This window comes from Pelodiscus sinensis, chromosome 1, assembly GCF_049634645.1.
Source record: "Pelodiscus sinensis isolate JC-2024 chromosome 1, ASM4963464v1, whole genome shotgun sequence".
Classification (NCBI taxonomy): domain Eukaryota; kingdom Metazoa; phylum Chordata; order Testudines; family Trionychidae; genus Pelodiscus; species Pelodiscus sinensis.
In genome coordinates, this window is record NC_134711.1 from 335,832,944 (window position 1) to 335,848,943 (window position 16,000).

The window sequence follows — 16,000 nt, forward strand, 5'->3', positions numbered from 1 at the left end:
AATTGAAGGTGTCAGCCTGAACAAAAAATGGTGCCACCCGCACCAACTACAATGGCCAGCCTACCTTTGAATCCCATTCAGAAAATCTCTTCGTCCAAATGATTTCTGTGGCAGGGAGTTCCACGGGCCAAATGTGGATTGTGTAAGAAATTCCCCTTTCTTGGTGCTACATGCGATGAGACACAGTTAACAGAAACTGACTGAATACTTTTTCGACAGATTCATGGAGCTTGTGCCCAGAAGGGATGGTTTGATCAGTGAGTCTGACCTCCCACACAACACAGGCCGTTCCATTTTCACCCGCTGACTCCACATATAAGCCCCAGGACCTGTGTGTCACTAAGGCCTGGTTTACACCAGGATATTGTAGTGCAGAATCAAAGAGACTCAGGTGAGGGGACGAGATCCCTGTCAGGTCCCGTCTCAGTCTCTGGCATTTCTTTTCCTTTTCTCCCAGTGCCATGGATTGCTCTTCCCCGCTCACAGCTGCCCTCCCTTGGCCATGGAATTCTCCAGCCAAAGAGTTTTGCGGATAACTTGCCTCAGCTTTCGGGAATTAGCCCTTTTCCAGCACTGCCAATAGATGGTACGAGTCAGGAAATCTTTGCTGTTTTCCTTTTGTGGGTTATCAGCTCCATTAGCTTCCTCTCCTTTATCAAGTGCCCCCTTGTGTGTCTCGTCTCTGAACTAACCAGTTACAGACTTTCCTCCCACTCCCTTAGAACAGCCCCCCCATCCCCCCCTACCCCCCAACCTTGCAGCCTGTCTCAGAAACACCTTTTCTGTCTGTTGTGTCCTGCACAGCCACTGGGCGACCAGACCCGAGGGCGTGGCCAGAGCAGGTTACTCTCTGTCTCATTCCGTAGGTGTCCAACCATGGTCTGTGCTTGGGCCATAGTTCAAGGAGCAGGTGTCCCCTGGGTGTTGCTTTCAGCGAGGGCCAGGCCTTTCCCTGGGCTGTAGTTCCTGCTGGTGCCTATTACGGTTTCTCACAAAATGATGTATGGAGATGACAGACCCAGGGACACCGCTGGCATCCGGAGGGTCGGTTGTTCATAATTCATTTCTCTGCATAAGGAAAATGTTGTGTGTGTGTGTGAAGAGCGACCGATCTGCTTTGCCCCCGAGAACAGCCTCTAGCAGGGCATGTGTGTCTCATATTGTCATTGTCTATCCCTCCAGGCATTGGTACTGCAGCCAGCATTGTGAATTCTGGGCACAGCCATAAAGTCAGGGGAATGACCAGTATACGCAAGAGACACCGTTCTGCTTGAGAGTTGGACACCTTCTCCCATAGACCATGTCAGACTCCAACACAACTCACTTCTCCAATCCCTCCACCTTCATCCTGCTGGGCATCCCTGGCCTGGAGAGGGCCCATGTCTGGATCTCCATCCCCTTCTGTGTCATGTACATCCTAGTTCTATTGGGGAACTTCACCATCATGTTTATGGTGAAGACGGAGCCGAGCCTCCATGAGCCCATGTACTATTTCCTCTGCATGCTGGCTGTCACCGACCTGGTCCTGTCCACATCCACCCTGCCCAAGATGCTGAGCAATTTCTGGTTCAATGCCAGGGAGATCAATTTCAGTGCCTGCCTCATCCAGCTGTACTTTGTTCACTGCTTCACAGCAACTGAGTCTGGGCTGTATGTGGCCATGGCGTTGGATCGCTACGTGGCCATCTGCCACCCCCTGAGACATTCCACCATCCTGACGAACCATGTTGTAACCAAGATAGGCCTGGCCATGGTGATGCGGGGTGCCGTGCTCGCACTGCCCTACCCCATCCTGGCCAGGCAGTGGCCGTATTGCAGAACCAACATGATCCCCTACACGCACTGTGAGCACATGGCCGTGGTGAGCCTGGCCTGTGCCGACATCCGCATCAGTAGATACTACGGCCTCTTTGTGCTGCTCTCTGGGATCAGTCTGGATGTGTCTTTTATCGCTCTGTCCTACACCCAGATCCTCAGGGCCATCTTCCGCCTCCCCACCAAGGACGCCCGAATCAAGACTTTTGGGACCTGCAGCTCCCACCTCTGTGTCATCTTAGCCTTTTACATCCCAACTCTGTTCTCCTCCCTCATGGCCCGATTTGTCCTAGATTTGCCCCTTTATTTCCTCATTTTCATTGCCAACGTGTACCTCCTGGTGCCCCCCATGCTAAACCCCATCATCTACGGGGTGAGGACCAAGCAGATCCGGACCAGGCTGCTCCAGCTACTTCTGCATAAAGGACCTAAAGTTTTCTCCTGAAGCTCTGGCTCTTGGATCAAGCCTCATGTAACTCTGGTGGGTGACATGTTGCTGGGCCTCTTCTCTGAGTCACTGACGGGCCAGCCAAAGACAAATTAAATCCTTTCCTGGCTTTATTGTGCTTCCCGATTGTCACATTCTGGTGAATCTGTCTGTGTACCGCTCCATCAGACGTCGATTTCCCCCTTTCTTATTGTATTTGTCATTGCAACGGACACCCAACGCCCTGCCCCTCTGTGACGGTGCGTTGGGGGTCCCCCGTCTCCTGCACCCCGAAATGGCACAAACAGACCACACCAGTTGGTGGAATAGAGGAAGTTTATTGCCTCTCCAGGATACAGCACAGCACAGATGTAATCTGGTCCCAGAGCTGGGCTAGGATGCCTCAGGCCCCCTTGAGTTGGGGGGAGACTGGGCCCCTAAACTCCAGTCCCCTTCCCTAGGCTGTCTCCTCCATGCTTCCAGCCAGCAACTCACTCACCCCCTTCCAGCCCTGCCCCCCAGCCAGGGTAGCATTCCACCTTCCTTTGTTCCTCTCCATGGGGGGTGTCTGGCCACTGGTTTGCATAGTGACTCATCCTGTTTTGCTGGGTCGTGGTACCCATGGCAGCCAGTGGGGGTTACCCCAGAGCCAGCAGCATAGAAACCAGCCAGGTACCCCCACTACGTCACACCCTCCCCGTCCTGTTCTCCTAAGGCCCCACCTCTACTGCAAATCTTCCCATGAAGCCTCCAGCCTTTTCCCCCCTGGCCTCCCACTCTCATTTGCTCCGTTGCTCCCCCATCACTCTGTGGATCATCTGGTGGGTGGTGGGTTCCCCTTGAGAGACACCTGGGATTAGGTGCAGCGCAGCCTTCAGACTAACCAACCTGGTTCCCTCTTGCACAGCGACACGATGGGCTGTGGAGCCATACAAGCTGCCCTCACACCGACATCCACAGCTGTGATCATAAATACTGTGGCCAGCTGGCTCAGAAGCCAGTGTTGTGGGGCTATAGGGAAAATGCTCTTGGCTCCTCAGCCTGAGAACCCAGAGCTCTCCCATCTTGCTCCGGTGAAAACCCAGCCAGTCTGAATGCATTGCCCAGCCCACCAGCTCTGCAGAGGACAGAGAACAGACACCAGCTCTTCCTCCTAAGCTTAGCCCAGAATGCAGAGCTCACATCACTCTAGGAAAGGGTAATGGAGAAAGCCCCTTTGCTGTGGGCAGGGATCAAAGGGAAAGTCCAAGGCCAACTGGCCAACACCCTCCTAACGTGTTTCCCCACCACATACACACACTTAGAAACAGACAGTCTGACATCCCGGCTCCGGAACGCTGCCTGCATCATGACACTGAAAAGGGGGGGAGGCGGAATCCTCCGTTGAGGAGATAATTTGGGGACCTCACAATCGACATCTCAAAAATCGGGTACAAGCTGTGAGGAGAAAAGGCCTGTATGAAAGACTAAGAGATGGCCCTGAATGTAGGGAAAAGGTCAGTCTTTACAGTTTGAAAGAACTGGCCCTGGGCTATTCCATGGACCTGGGAGAGAACACCCCCCAAAAAAGTGGAGGTGCAGCAGCCCTCGATCACAATGAACAGAAATCAGTACCAAATAGAGACTCAGGCTCAGAAAGTTGTGGCCAAGTGGGTCCTCGGAGAAGAGTTTAAAACTCTGACCCCTGGCTTTTGAAAATGGCTAGGAAGTGGAAACACCCCTTCTCTCTAAGGGTATGTCTACACTAGAAAGTTAGTTCGAACTAACGGACGTTAGTTCGAACTAACTTTCCTATGCGCTACACTAGCGCTCCGCTAATTCGAATTTGAATCGAACTAGCGGAGCGCTTAGTTCGAACTAGGTAAACCTCATTTTACGAGGACTAACGCCTAGTTCGAACTAGCTAGTTCGAACTAAGGGCTGTGTAGCCCTTTAGTTCGAACTAGTGGGAGGCTAGCCCTCCCCAGGTTTCCCTGGTGGCCACTCTGGCCAACACCAGGGAAACTCTATGCCCCCCTCCCGGCCCCGGACCCCTTAAAGGGGCACGGGCTGGCTACGGTGCCCGTGCCAGGTGCAAGCCTGCCAGCACCCAGCTAGCAGACCCTGCACCTGGCACGGCACAGAGCCACCCACCCGATGCCCCCCAGCCCACCCCCTCTTGCTGGGACCAGGCTGGCGGCTCCCGGGAGCTTGCCCTGGACCGCAAGAGGCGGGCACCTTCCTGGGCTAGTGCGGACATCGTGGACCTCGTCCATGATCTCCGCACTAGGCACAGGAAAGTGGCCGTCTAGGGCAGGAGAGCTGCCAGCCTGGCCACCCAGGACCAGGTGTGCATGAAAATCAAGGGGGTCCACTGAGACCCCCGACACTGAGCCCTGAGCTTACAATGGCCGTCCTGGGTCAGACCAAAGGTCCATCTAGCCCAGTAGCCTGTCTGCCCACAGCGGCCAACCCTAGGGACCCTGGAGGGGATGGACCGAAGACAATGACCAAGCCATTTGTCTCGTGCCATCCCTCTCCAGCCTTCCACAAACTTTGGGCAGGGACACCACTCCTACCCTCTGGCTAATAGGACTCCATGGACCCAACCTCCATGACTTGATCTCACTTCCCTTTAAACTCTGTTCTAGTTGTAGCCTTCACAGCCTCCTGCAGCAAGGAGTTCCACAGGTTAACTATTTGCTTTGTCAAGAACAACTTTCTCTTACTAGTTTCAAGCCTGATACCCATTCCTTTCCTTTGGTGTCCTCTAGTCCTTCTTTATGGGAACTCAGGAAGAACTTTTCTGAATGCACCCTCTCCACCCAACCCCTGCTTTTACAGACCTCTATCCTGTCCCCCCTCCGTCTCCTCTTTTCTAAGCTGAACAGTCCCAGTCTCTGTAGCCTCTCTTCATCTGGGACCTGTTCCCAACCCCTGATCATGTTAGTTGCCCTCCCCTCTCCCAGCCTTTCTCTTCCCCTCTCCCACCTCCTTTTCCCAGTCTCCCCCAGTTTTTTTCAATAAAGACAGAGTCAATGTTGGAAGAAACGTTATCTTTATTTTGTACATCAAGAAGAAGGGGGGCTAGGGAAGGGCAAGTGGAAGGAGGTGAGGGAGGAATGGGGTACGAGCCCCCGATGGGGAGGACTGGGCTGGCTCTGCGGGCTTCTGGGGGTGGAAGCTCTCCTGCAGCCCCCCAATTACTCCCTCTCCCCAGATGGCAGCCTGCGGCAAGTGCAGCCGGGCTGATGGCCGAGTGGTGTGATGTGCCCAGTGTGGGCACTCAGGGCACTCCAAGCCAGAACTTCTTTGCAAGCGGGGCACCCCTTAGAACTGTGTGTCCGGGGTGGAGGTCGGGACCCTTTAAGCGCAGCCCTCGGCTAGCCTGAGACAGTATCTCCATGCTCTAAGTCCTCCTTTTATGCCCTGCTGGCACTGCTTCCGGCCATCATTAAGCCCTGTTCAGAGTCCACTCAATGTGGACTTACTAGTTCGAACTAGCAAAACGCTAGTTCGAACTAGTTTTTAGTTCTAGATGCGTTAGTTCGAACTAGCTTAGTTCGAATTAACTAATTCGAACTAAGTTAGTTCGAACTAGCGCTGTAGTGTAGACGTACCCTAATTCTCTCTGGGCCTAGCAACTGTGGGGAAGAGTTATTCATAAAAGAATGTGTTGGATAATGCTGAGCTCAGATGGTCCGTTATGCCTGAGAACACTGTGTGGTGTTACAGTTGCTGGCCAAACCCTCTAGAAGGTTCTACTCAAGAAATATCCCTTTCTCAACTTCGGGGCGGGACTGCCCCGTGCTTCTGACAAAGGCAGTTTCCTGCCAAAAAAGTAAGTACGATTATCATAGACAATCGGATGAACTCTGCTTGTGAAAGCAATGGACCTGAGAAAGCTTCACCACGAAAGTGCATCCCAGGAACCTGAGCACGATGCATATGATTCAGAACGTGTTTTGTCAGGCAATAGCTCCCCCACCCCGGTCTAGATGGTGCTTGGTCCTGCCATGTGTGCAGGAGACTGGACCTGATGACCTCTCCAAGTTCCTTCCTGTTCTATGATTCTATGATTCTCTAACTTAATCCTGTTAAATTTCTTACAAATAGCCTTTTCTTAAGCCAGGCCCTGTAACTTTTTGGGTGGACCAGAGATTCCATATAACGATACAAGCAGGCATCTTCTGGTTTGGTCGTTTTCTTTAAAATGCTGTCAGGGTTTTGAACAAATTGTGCTGCATTTTCCAAAGTCAGCCCTGACATGAAATGTTCTCGAGTTATGCCCAGACATTGTGCAGCCTGACCTATGGCAATGACAGCATTTGATAAGCTTTCAAACACAGGACAAAGCACGGGTCCTGCAGCTTGCAGTTAACATATTTTGACACCCTAGTCACTGTGCCGTTGTGACGCAGCCCTCACAATCCTTAGAAAACTTTTCCTGAAGACAGTGGTTACCGACAGCTGAAACAGCAACACATACCACCGAATGCTTGACTTTTGTATGTGTGCACTGGCCCAGTTCTTTCCACGCCAAACCTTCACCTAAACTCCTTTGAGCACTGCTCCTTGGCATCCTCGTCCATGATCGGTATCAGGATTACTCCAAAACAAGGCAGGCTCAGTTCATTTTCACTGTCTGACCTGGAGTCCAGTGGCACCTTATAGACTAACTGAAGTGTAGGAGCATTCGTGGGCAAAACATGGCTGCTGCGCTGAGCTGACAAACAGCTGATCAGCTGTTTGTCGGCTCAGTGCGCTAGTCTGGACGCTCCGCACTGACCTGAAAGCCTTTTATCGACATCCCCCTTATGCCTCGTAGGATGAGGTTTACGGGGATGTCGATAAAAGGCTTTCATTTCGACAGGGGAGCGTCCAGACTAGCGCGCTGAGCCGACAAACAGCTGATCAGCACGACAGCCATGTAAATTTAAATGAAGCCGCGATTATTTAAATAGCGACTTCATTTCCCTTTGCCAAATAAACAAATCTACATGGCTCCGTCGACAGAGCCATGTAGTTTAGATGTACCCACACTGTCCAAGCATCTGGTTCCTCTAGAAAGTCATCCTTAAGAGATCTGTTGGGAGATGTTCAGAAAGGAACAGTGCTTATTTTTAGACCATTGCAAACATGGGTTGGTTCATAATGCCTATTACACCCTATCCCTGACCATCACCCCTTAGTCGGTCATTGTCCTCAGGTGCTTCCCAACAGCAACGGGCGCCTTCCTGGTCCTGATGAGAAGAGGCCACCATGTTCATCAGTGCGATTGGGTTTGGGGATTTGGATCTGGTGCCTCCAGCAAGGGTTGCGCAAAACCCATCTCTCAGCCGCACCTGCCTTCTCCTGTGAACTGACACAGATGTAGCATCTGTCGGTTCAAATCCCTCAGAGCTAAAACGAAGTCTGATGTTCTCTTGGTGGTAGTCAAGGAGTCCATGTTTCCGATCAGGAGTCCCATGATTTCTAAAATATGCATACTTGGAATGAGATGGCATCTTCCACATGGCACTGGGACTTCTATGGGAAGTGCTGTCATCTGATTGATAGAGGGCAGTAGGGCAGAGCTCTTATACGGGTCACATGACCCTCTATTACCTAAATCATACTATGGAAGAACCTACCCACTTTGGTCAAACCTGCTCTTAGGCTGATCCTACTGGGAGCCAAACTCATCCCAAATTTTTAGAGTGATGAGTGGAATCTTTAGAGCAGTCACATGATCCATTTTTTGACCAATCTTCCCAGCCTGGGAACACCCTTTATTGGTCAAATCTACATTCAGGACAGCCCGTAGCTTGCTAAAAGAGTATATAATGGTAGAAGGCAATGGGAGGAGTTCTTCGAGGCGTGACATACACTCTTTGCTTCCAGTCATGTGTCCATCTTGACCTGAAAAAAATACTCCCAGGGTGCAGGATTTAGGGTGACTGATGGGCGGGTCCTGAGAGGCCAGGGGTGGGCCGGTGTTTGTTTGATGATGGTAGGCCATGAATACTACTCACTTCGAATGGGTGGTGAAAGCTAATGCTCTGCCTTCCAGCCTTTCTTCTGCACTCCATCCAATGAACAAGCCCTATGGAAAGAGGAGTCCTTTTCCCTCCAGGTGTAACAGAGCTAGCATGACTATGGGAGGGACCTCAGGAATCCCAGGTTCTGTCTGTTATCCTCATTCTCCATGGCTACGTCTACACAGTGGAGCTATTTTGGGATACCTCTGGTCTCCCGAAATAGCTATCATGCGTCTTTAAACATGCTCGTTATTTCAAAATATATTTTGAAATAATGGGAGAACTATTCCAGCATCCCTGCAACCCTCATTCCACATGGGTTAAGGGATTTGTTGAAATAGCGGTTTATTTCAAAATAACCTTGAAACAAGCTATGCCGTTTGTGTAGCGCAACTTGCGTAGCGTATTTCAAGGTAAGGGTGCTGTATAAACACACCCCATGTGACCTTGGTCGAGTCATGTCTCCCTGTGCCTATCTGTATTATAGGGTTATGTCCAAAGCCACTTTCCTTTGCTAGCTGTTTTCAAGATCCATCAGTGCAAGGTTGATGCACAGATATGAGTAGTCCTGTGGCACCGTGGGGTGTGTTTACACCAGGAAATTATTTCAAAATAACTAAATTTGAAACAATAACTTCTTCAATAACAAAATTGAACTAGCATGTTCCCAGTATGGGGAACCCTTAAAATTAGTCCAAGGCAGGCTCTGTTATTTTGGACGCGCTACCTCAACTTAGCGCCCCTGGAAGCACTAGGGAGTAATGACTTTGAATGACTCTGGGGTGTAGTTATTTCACAACAGCAGCAGTGGAGCGTCCACACAACTGGGCTGTGTCTAGATTGGCCAGTTTTTCCAGAAAATCAGCTGCTTTTCCGGAAAAACTTGCCAGCTGTCTACACTGGCCGCTTGAATTTCCGCAAAAGCAGTGACTTCCTACTGTAAGAAATCAGTGCTTCTTATGGAAATACTATGCTGCTCCCGTTTGGGCAAAAGTCCCTTTTGCGCAAAACTTTTGCGCAAAAGGGCCAGTGTAGACAGCTGACATCTGTTTTCCGCAAAAAAGCCCCAATCGCGAAAATGGCGATTGGGGCTTTATTGCGCAAAAGCACGTCTAGATTGGCCATGGACGCTTTTCTGCAAAAAGTACTTTTGCGGAAAAGCGTCCATGCCAATCTAGATACTCTTTTCCGAAAACGCTTTTAACGGAAAACTTTTCCGTTAAAAGCATTTCCAGAAAATCATGCCAGTCTAAACATAGCCCGGCTATTTTGAAATAATTCATTCAAAATAAGTGTTATTCCCCAAAGAAAGGAGGTGTTCAGATTTCAAGTACCGATCTCGTTATTTTGAAATAATGGACTTGGTAGAGGGAACGCTCCACTTACTATTTCAAAATATAAGGGGTTATTTTGAAATAACTTCCTACTGTAGACAGTTTTTCTGGGCAAAACCCTCTTCCTCAGATGAGCGCTAAGGTAGTTACTGATGAGAATTACTGATCTCTAATCCTTTAGCGATAGCTCCGTACGCATGTAGAGTGTGTGTCTCCCTCCAGACATCTCTTTCCTCAGCTGTCTGCCTATTATCCACCTGTCCTGCCTGGGCATTTAAAGAGTATCAGAGAGTACGGCGATCTAGGCATTATCCCTAGTTTTCTAACTAATCAATTATTATTTTAAAATACACACAAATGTGCAGAGAAGCCAATACTTCCCTGACTCAGCCCAGAGCCCAAGAGTTCTCAGCTCCCTTTGGAAGGTCCCTAAATTGCTGTTTACTCCTAAAGCTGCATAAATATCCCAGAGGTGCAGACAGGCCAGTCTCCAGCCTGGTTACAGCCAGATGCTACTTCTTCCTTAGAAGTTGAGAACCCCACTGGGACGGCTTAGAGATGGGTTATAGACGGTGCCCAGCCCTGTGCTGGCTCTCGGTGCAGGACGCTGCTGCAGGCACTGGGCTGAGAGAGGTGCGGGACATGGCTGCCTGAGGGGGTTCCCAGGGAAGACGCTTCGGTCAGAAATCACAGGTACCCGTATCTAGCTGAGGAGCTCCCCTGCTCAATCAGCTCGGTGCAGCATGGCCATGAAAGGACAGAGAGTCGGTCCGTGCTCCTTTCTGCTCCACACGGCCATTACACACACCACGGCCCTTGGCCCAGGGGGTGATTTTGCTCCAGTGTCACAGACCACTGTCGTTAGTTCAGTCCCCACCGCTTCCCCCTCACTCCCATGCCAGGGAGGCTGCATTCCAGTGGCACAGTGGGTCCTTCAGCAGGGAAGATGTGGGTCGATGTCTAATGCAACGCCAGACCCTGAAGCCCTGGCACGTAGCTTTTTCCAACAGTAGTCTAGCCCTAGCCTGAGTGAAGCCCTGAGGACCAAGCTGCGTGTTCCTGCCCAGACTCCATCAGCCCCTCCTCTGGCTTCTTAGGGCTCTGCCCGTTCCTGGGAGGGCTGTCCCCAGACTGGTTTCTGCTCCGACGCAGGGAAGGTCTAGTGATCCTCACTGGAGTGAGTCACTGCAAGATTTTCTCTACAAGGGCAAGACCTCTTCTCAACTCGCGTTGGCCGAGGAGCCGGCTGAACTCTTGTGACAGAAACTTAGAGAGATTCGTTCAGCTAGAAGCAGACGCCCAGTGTGGGACATTTCAGGACAAACAAATACAATTTGGCACCCTTAAGAGCACATTACAACAAGGCTCTCTAATTCAAGGTGTAGGACCGGAAGGGAGCTATAGATCATCCAGTATGAAGTTTGGCATGGGGCAGGCCATTGCATTTCACCCAGCGATCCCCAAACTGAGCCCAAAGACGGAGACGTGGTCCACACTAGGACTCTCACCCTGGAATCATGGCGCCACAGGATGAGAAGGGCCCACAGGGCTCTGTCCGAACTCGCTCAGGGAGGTGGCTCTTTGGCCGCCTCAGAACATCCCAAGGCACCTCATCCACTCCCCCTCTCTGCGAGGCTGCCGTTTGAAACCATCACCCCTTGTCCTGTCTTCCGGGTGACAGAGAACAAGCCGTCCTCACCCCTTTCCCGGGGCTTTTCGAGTATTTTAAGAGCACTGTTGCAGCCACCGTCAATCTCCATTTGGACTAAGTCGCCATACCCAGTTCCTTTAGACTTGGCTTGCACGGCCGGCGTTCCATCCCGTGGATCATCCGTGTCTCTCACCTCGGGATCCTTTCCACTTTCTCTCCAGCCTTCTGAGTGTAGCTGACCATGATCAGGATCAATTCTCCCGCAGAGGCCTGAGCAGAGCAGTACTTGCACCCCCGAGTTTCTGGTTAATGCAACCAAAACCTGCATTTCTTTGCAGACTCCACCCCCCAGAGAGAGGTAGCTCTATCATCCGAACCCCAGCACGAGGTCACCACAAGAACACTTCCCATCGGCCAACCGCCCACCACCCATGTAGCAGAATTACATCAACTGAAACTTCAGGACAGGGTTGCTAGAGTGTTTTCTTGTGGACATGCCCTCGGGCAGGTCTTCCCCAAAAGCATCCAGTCTGGATCTGCTGACATGGGGAGCTGGAGAACACCCCACGTCCCCTCTCAGTGGGTCCAAATGGTTCATCGCCCTGGGTGCTGAACATTTCTTCATTATTTCCATCTGAGATTTGCCTGGCTACAGCTCCCAGCCATCCTGCATCGCTCTGCCTTTCTCTGCTAGGTTCCCGAGCTTGCGAGCAGCCACGCTTTTATCCCCAGGGAATCTTGCTTGTTTGACTCGTAGGTAAGACACTGGACTAAGTCTTTAAGTCTCTCACGCTCGGGCATTGTCTCCGGTCTCCAGGCGTTTTCATGCCTCTCCTCTACCATCTCCACCTTTTAACACCCTTTTGGAAATGTGGGCCGTGGGGCTGCATGCAGCCAGAGCCTCCCCCCCACGCCATGTCCAAGGGGAAACCCCTCCCCTGCTCCATCCCACCACAACTCCGCTTATTCATCCAAAGATTCCAGTAGCGGCCTGACACAGGGAGCTCACCACGAGCTGGCTGTCTGCACTGCTCCCTCAGGCGTCCTCAGGGTCGTTGCCATCTCTTATCCAGGGCCAAAATCTGCAGACCCCTGTCCAGAAGGATAACTTAGCATTTGTCTGTACTATTTTTTTTTTGGCCTGGAACAGGCTCCCATGAGGCATCAGAGCAGTCGGTGCCTGCTCTGGTACCTCCTGCAGCCATTCTGGTTGACCTCGAATGTTATCCGCCATGGTTTTCTATTTCCTTCCAGGTCATGAATGAAAACAGGCCTGCCTTCACTCTGCATTCAACTTGGATTGAACTAACGTTGTCGCCTTTCTAGAGGGTGGGATCGCAGCTTTTTAGTCATTTAATAAACTCCTACTAAAGAACTGCCAATTTGCCTTCTCCTTTTTCTCTCTGAAAATTCCCTCCCAATGGTTTCTGCTGATAATTGGTCCTAGCTTTGGAGAACTGGCCCTTCTGAAGTACTCAGTATATGTGGATATTACTGCCGTGAGGGCAGGGGACTGGACTCGATGACTCTCGAGGTCCCTTCCAGTCCTAGTGTTCATTGGTTCTATGAGTCTTCTCTCTGTAAGTTTGAATGTAATCAGTTCCGTTCTTTGTTTTAGTCTCCTCCCATATGCCCACTTCTTATCACTTTTCTAAACAAAACCATTCCAGACTTTTCGGGCTGGCAGCATATGTCAGCTTCCCCCCTCTCACAACCTGTCTCCATGTGGCGTAGCGGGGGGCTGTCTGCTCTGTATCCCGGGGTCCCCCTGTGCTGCGATGTGGGATTCCCACTGTGATGTAGTGTCCGTACCTTGCTGGTTGCGGTGCCTGGGTTGTGGGCTGTAGATGACCCCTACTGGCCTCTGCCTGAGAGCACTGCCCAGCAGGGGGGCTGCCTAAGTCACGTAGACAAAGACCCAACCGATCAGACGAGTTGGGGCAGCGAGGGGAATAGGGGAGTGAGTGTTTGAGGGAAGAGTCAGTCTTGGGCAGAAACCATGAAAGGGACAGACCAAGGAGGGGCTGGAATCTAGCGACCTAGGGATCCCATCTCAAGGGGCCTGAGGCATCCTGGCCTACACTCCTGTAGACACATCACGGCTATGCTGGGCTGTATCCTGGAGAAGCAATAAACCCTCCATTCTACTGGCAGGTGGCGTCTCTTCTTTCTGCTCCGGGGGTGCAGTGCTGGGGACACCCCGACTGCGCCGTCACACTCCAAACCCCCCTTGGTATCTGTTTTCCCATGTATAGACACGGGGGAACCAAACCTGAGCCCCTGTGCGGAGCAGGCCAGTCTCCATCCCATTCTTTAAACATCTGAACGTTGTCTTTGGTTTGGCCACTGCTGTGAGCGATCAGCTGGACAAGTGAGCAGGCGGTGTCCTATTCCTCCCTCTCCCGGCACCTGTCTTCAGATTTCCTCCATTCTCAGACTAAGAAACTGAGTGAAAGGGGAACCCCCTACACCAAGGACTTTGTATTCGTTTTTTCCTGCCGGTGTCTATTAAGTGTCGCCCACCAAACTGTAGAATTCAGTCACTAGGTACCATATGGAACTGGCATTGGGAGGGTCAGGTTTTCATCCTTCATTTCTCCGAATAATGAAAATGTCATTTCTCGGGTGATAAGCAACCAATCTGCTTCCCCCATGAGCACAGCCTCCGACCGTGCATGTCGTGTCACCTGTTCACATTGTCTCTCTATGCAGGTGTTGGGGCTGTGACCATCACTCCAGATCCTGGGAACGTAGAGAGACTCAGGAATGTGCGGCACATGCAGGAGACACCGTTTTGCCTCAGAGTCGGATACCTTCCTCCCCGCTCCATGTCAGATTCCAACAGAACCGATTTCACCAACCCCTCCACCTTCATCCTGCTGGGCATTCCTGGTCTGGAGACAGCTCATGTCTGGATCTCCATCCCCTTCTGCACCATCTATGCCATCGCCCTCTTGGGGAACATCACCATCCTCTTCATTGTGAAGACAGAGTCAAGCCTCCACCAGCCCATGTACTATTTCCTCTGCATGCTGGCCATCACCGACCTGGTCCTGTCCACATCCACCCTTCCCAAAATGCTGAGCATCTTCTGGTTCAATTCCAGAGAGATCGATTTCAGTGCCTGCCTCACCCAGCTGTACTTCCTTCACTGTTTCTCAGTGATGGAGTCTGGTATCTTCGTAGCCATGGCGTTGGATCGCTACGTGGCCATCTGCCACCCCCTGAGACATTCCACCATCCTGACGAACCATGTTGTGGTCAAGCTCGGTCTGGCTGTATTGCTGCGCGGTGGCCTGCTCCTACTGCCCTATCCCTTTCTGGCGAGGCAGTGGCCATATTGCAGAACCAACATCATCCCCCACACATACTGCGAGCACATGGCCGTGGTGAAGCTGGCCTGTGCCGACATCCGTGTCAGTAGTTACTACGGACTCTTTCTGGCGTTCTTTTTGACCTGCCTGGATGTGTCTTTTATCGCTGTGTCCTACACCCAGATTCTCAGGGCCATCTTCTGCCTCCCCACCCAGGATGCCCGGCTCAAGACTTTTGGGACTTGCAGCTCCCACCTGTGTGTCATTTCAGTCTCTTACATTCCAGCTCTGTTCTCCTTCCTCACACACCGGTTTGGACAGAATGTGCCTCTTCATTTCCATGTTCTCATTGCCAACGTGTACCTCCTGGTGCCCCCCATGCTCAACCCCATCATCTATGGGGTGCGCACCAGACAGATCCGGGACAGGCTGCTCCAGCTTGTTACTCACAAAGGGAATGAGGTGTTCTGCCTTCGTTCTGGTTTTCAAACCAAGCTCTAGAGAGAGTTGGCTGGTGACATGGTGCTGAGGTCCAGCGACCCGAAGTTCCATTTTTAAAGAGACTCTTGTGTACTTAAGCCTTCCTGCAGCTGTCCCTAATTTTTCTTAAAACGTGCAGCTGATCCCATATTTTCTGACTCTCCCCTCCCAGAAGTGCTTGTGGGATGTACTTTTGGCCTGATCCTTGCTCATCAGCCACCCACCCACCAGCGGTGAGAGGCGGGAGTCCAGGGGTTGACGATATGGGTGGATGACCAATGTTGGGAAAGCTGCCGTGTGCAAGGCCAGCCCCTCCCACTGCTGGATCCACAGTGGCATCCCTGCTGATTGTCTCCTCTTGGCCAGCAGGTGCCCCTGTCCCATTTCTGGTGAGCACTGGCTGCTTTCTCCGGAGGCTGGTGAGTATGGGTAGGTGGTGGATGCTTAGGTGTCACCTCTACTGCCCTGCTGCTTCTCCATATCCCCCTGAGTGCCTCCCACTTCCGGTGCTGTGCGGAGAACCAGCTCCTGGTGAAATCATTCAGCTCACAACAGCTCATCCAGCTGGTTCCATCCTTCCCCCACTGCCTCTGGCAGGGCTGGCCTCCAGGAAAGCTCAGAACCCTATGGCCCAAGGTGTTGGCCAGGAGGAGCCAAGCCCTGCATGTGTCAAAGCCCCCCAAATGCTGGCCCAAGGAAGCCTCTCTGCCCCTTGGCTAAGCTGTGGAGTGGGGCAAGGAAGCTACTTCCAACCTGTTCGCTCCCGAGCCTGAAGGGACTTAGCATACTGTTCGTACCCTGCGCCTGCCCTAGTCCCTCCCCCAGGCTTTGGAGGGGCTGTTCTATCCCCTTGGTGCGCTCCCCTGCTGAGCCACGTCTCTGGCTGGGTGGGCACCTGTCCCTGGTGCAAAGGCAGCCTGAGGGATTAGCCCCTTCTTGTCACACTCTAGCCAGGAAACAGCAGGCAGCTGGATTATAGA

The 16,000-nt window shown here is 51.9% G+C and overlaps 2 protein-coding genes across 2 annotated transcripts; both read left to right on the top strand.

Moving 5' to 3' along the window:
• Positions 1 to 1,300: 1,300 nt before the first annotated feature.
• On the top strand, positions 1,301 to 2,260 carry LOC142819301 (olfactory receptor 52E4-like). The gene has a single exon (XM_075905177.1). It carries the CDS (start codon positions 1,301 to 1,303, stop codon positions 2,258 to 2,260), a length of 960 nt encoding a protein of 319 aa, XP_075761292.1.
• An 11,743-nt stretch (positions 2,261 to 14,003) lies between these two features.
• On the top strand, positions 14,004 to 15,041 carry LOC102457236 (olfactory receptor 52R1-like). Its single transcript, XM_014578887.3, has one exon. The coding sequence runs from the start codon at positions 14,004 to 14,006 to the stop codon at positions 15,039 to 15,041; it is 1,038 nt and encodes a 345-aa protein (XP_014434373.3).
• Positions 15,042 to 16,000: the final 959 nt, after the last annotated feature.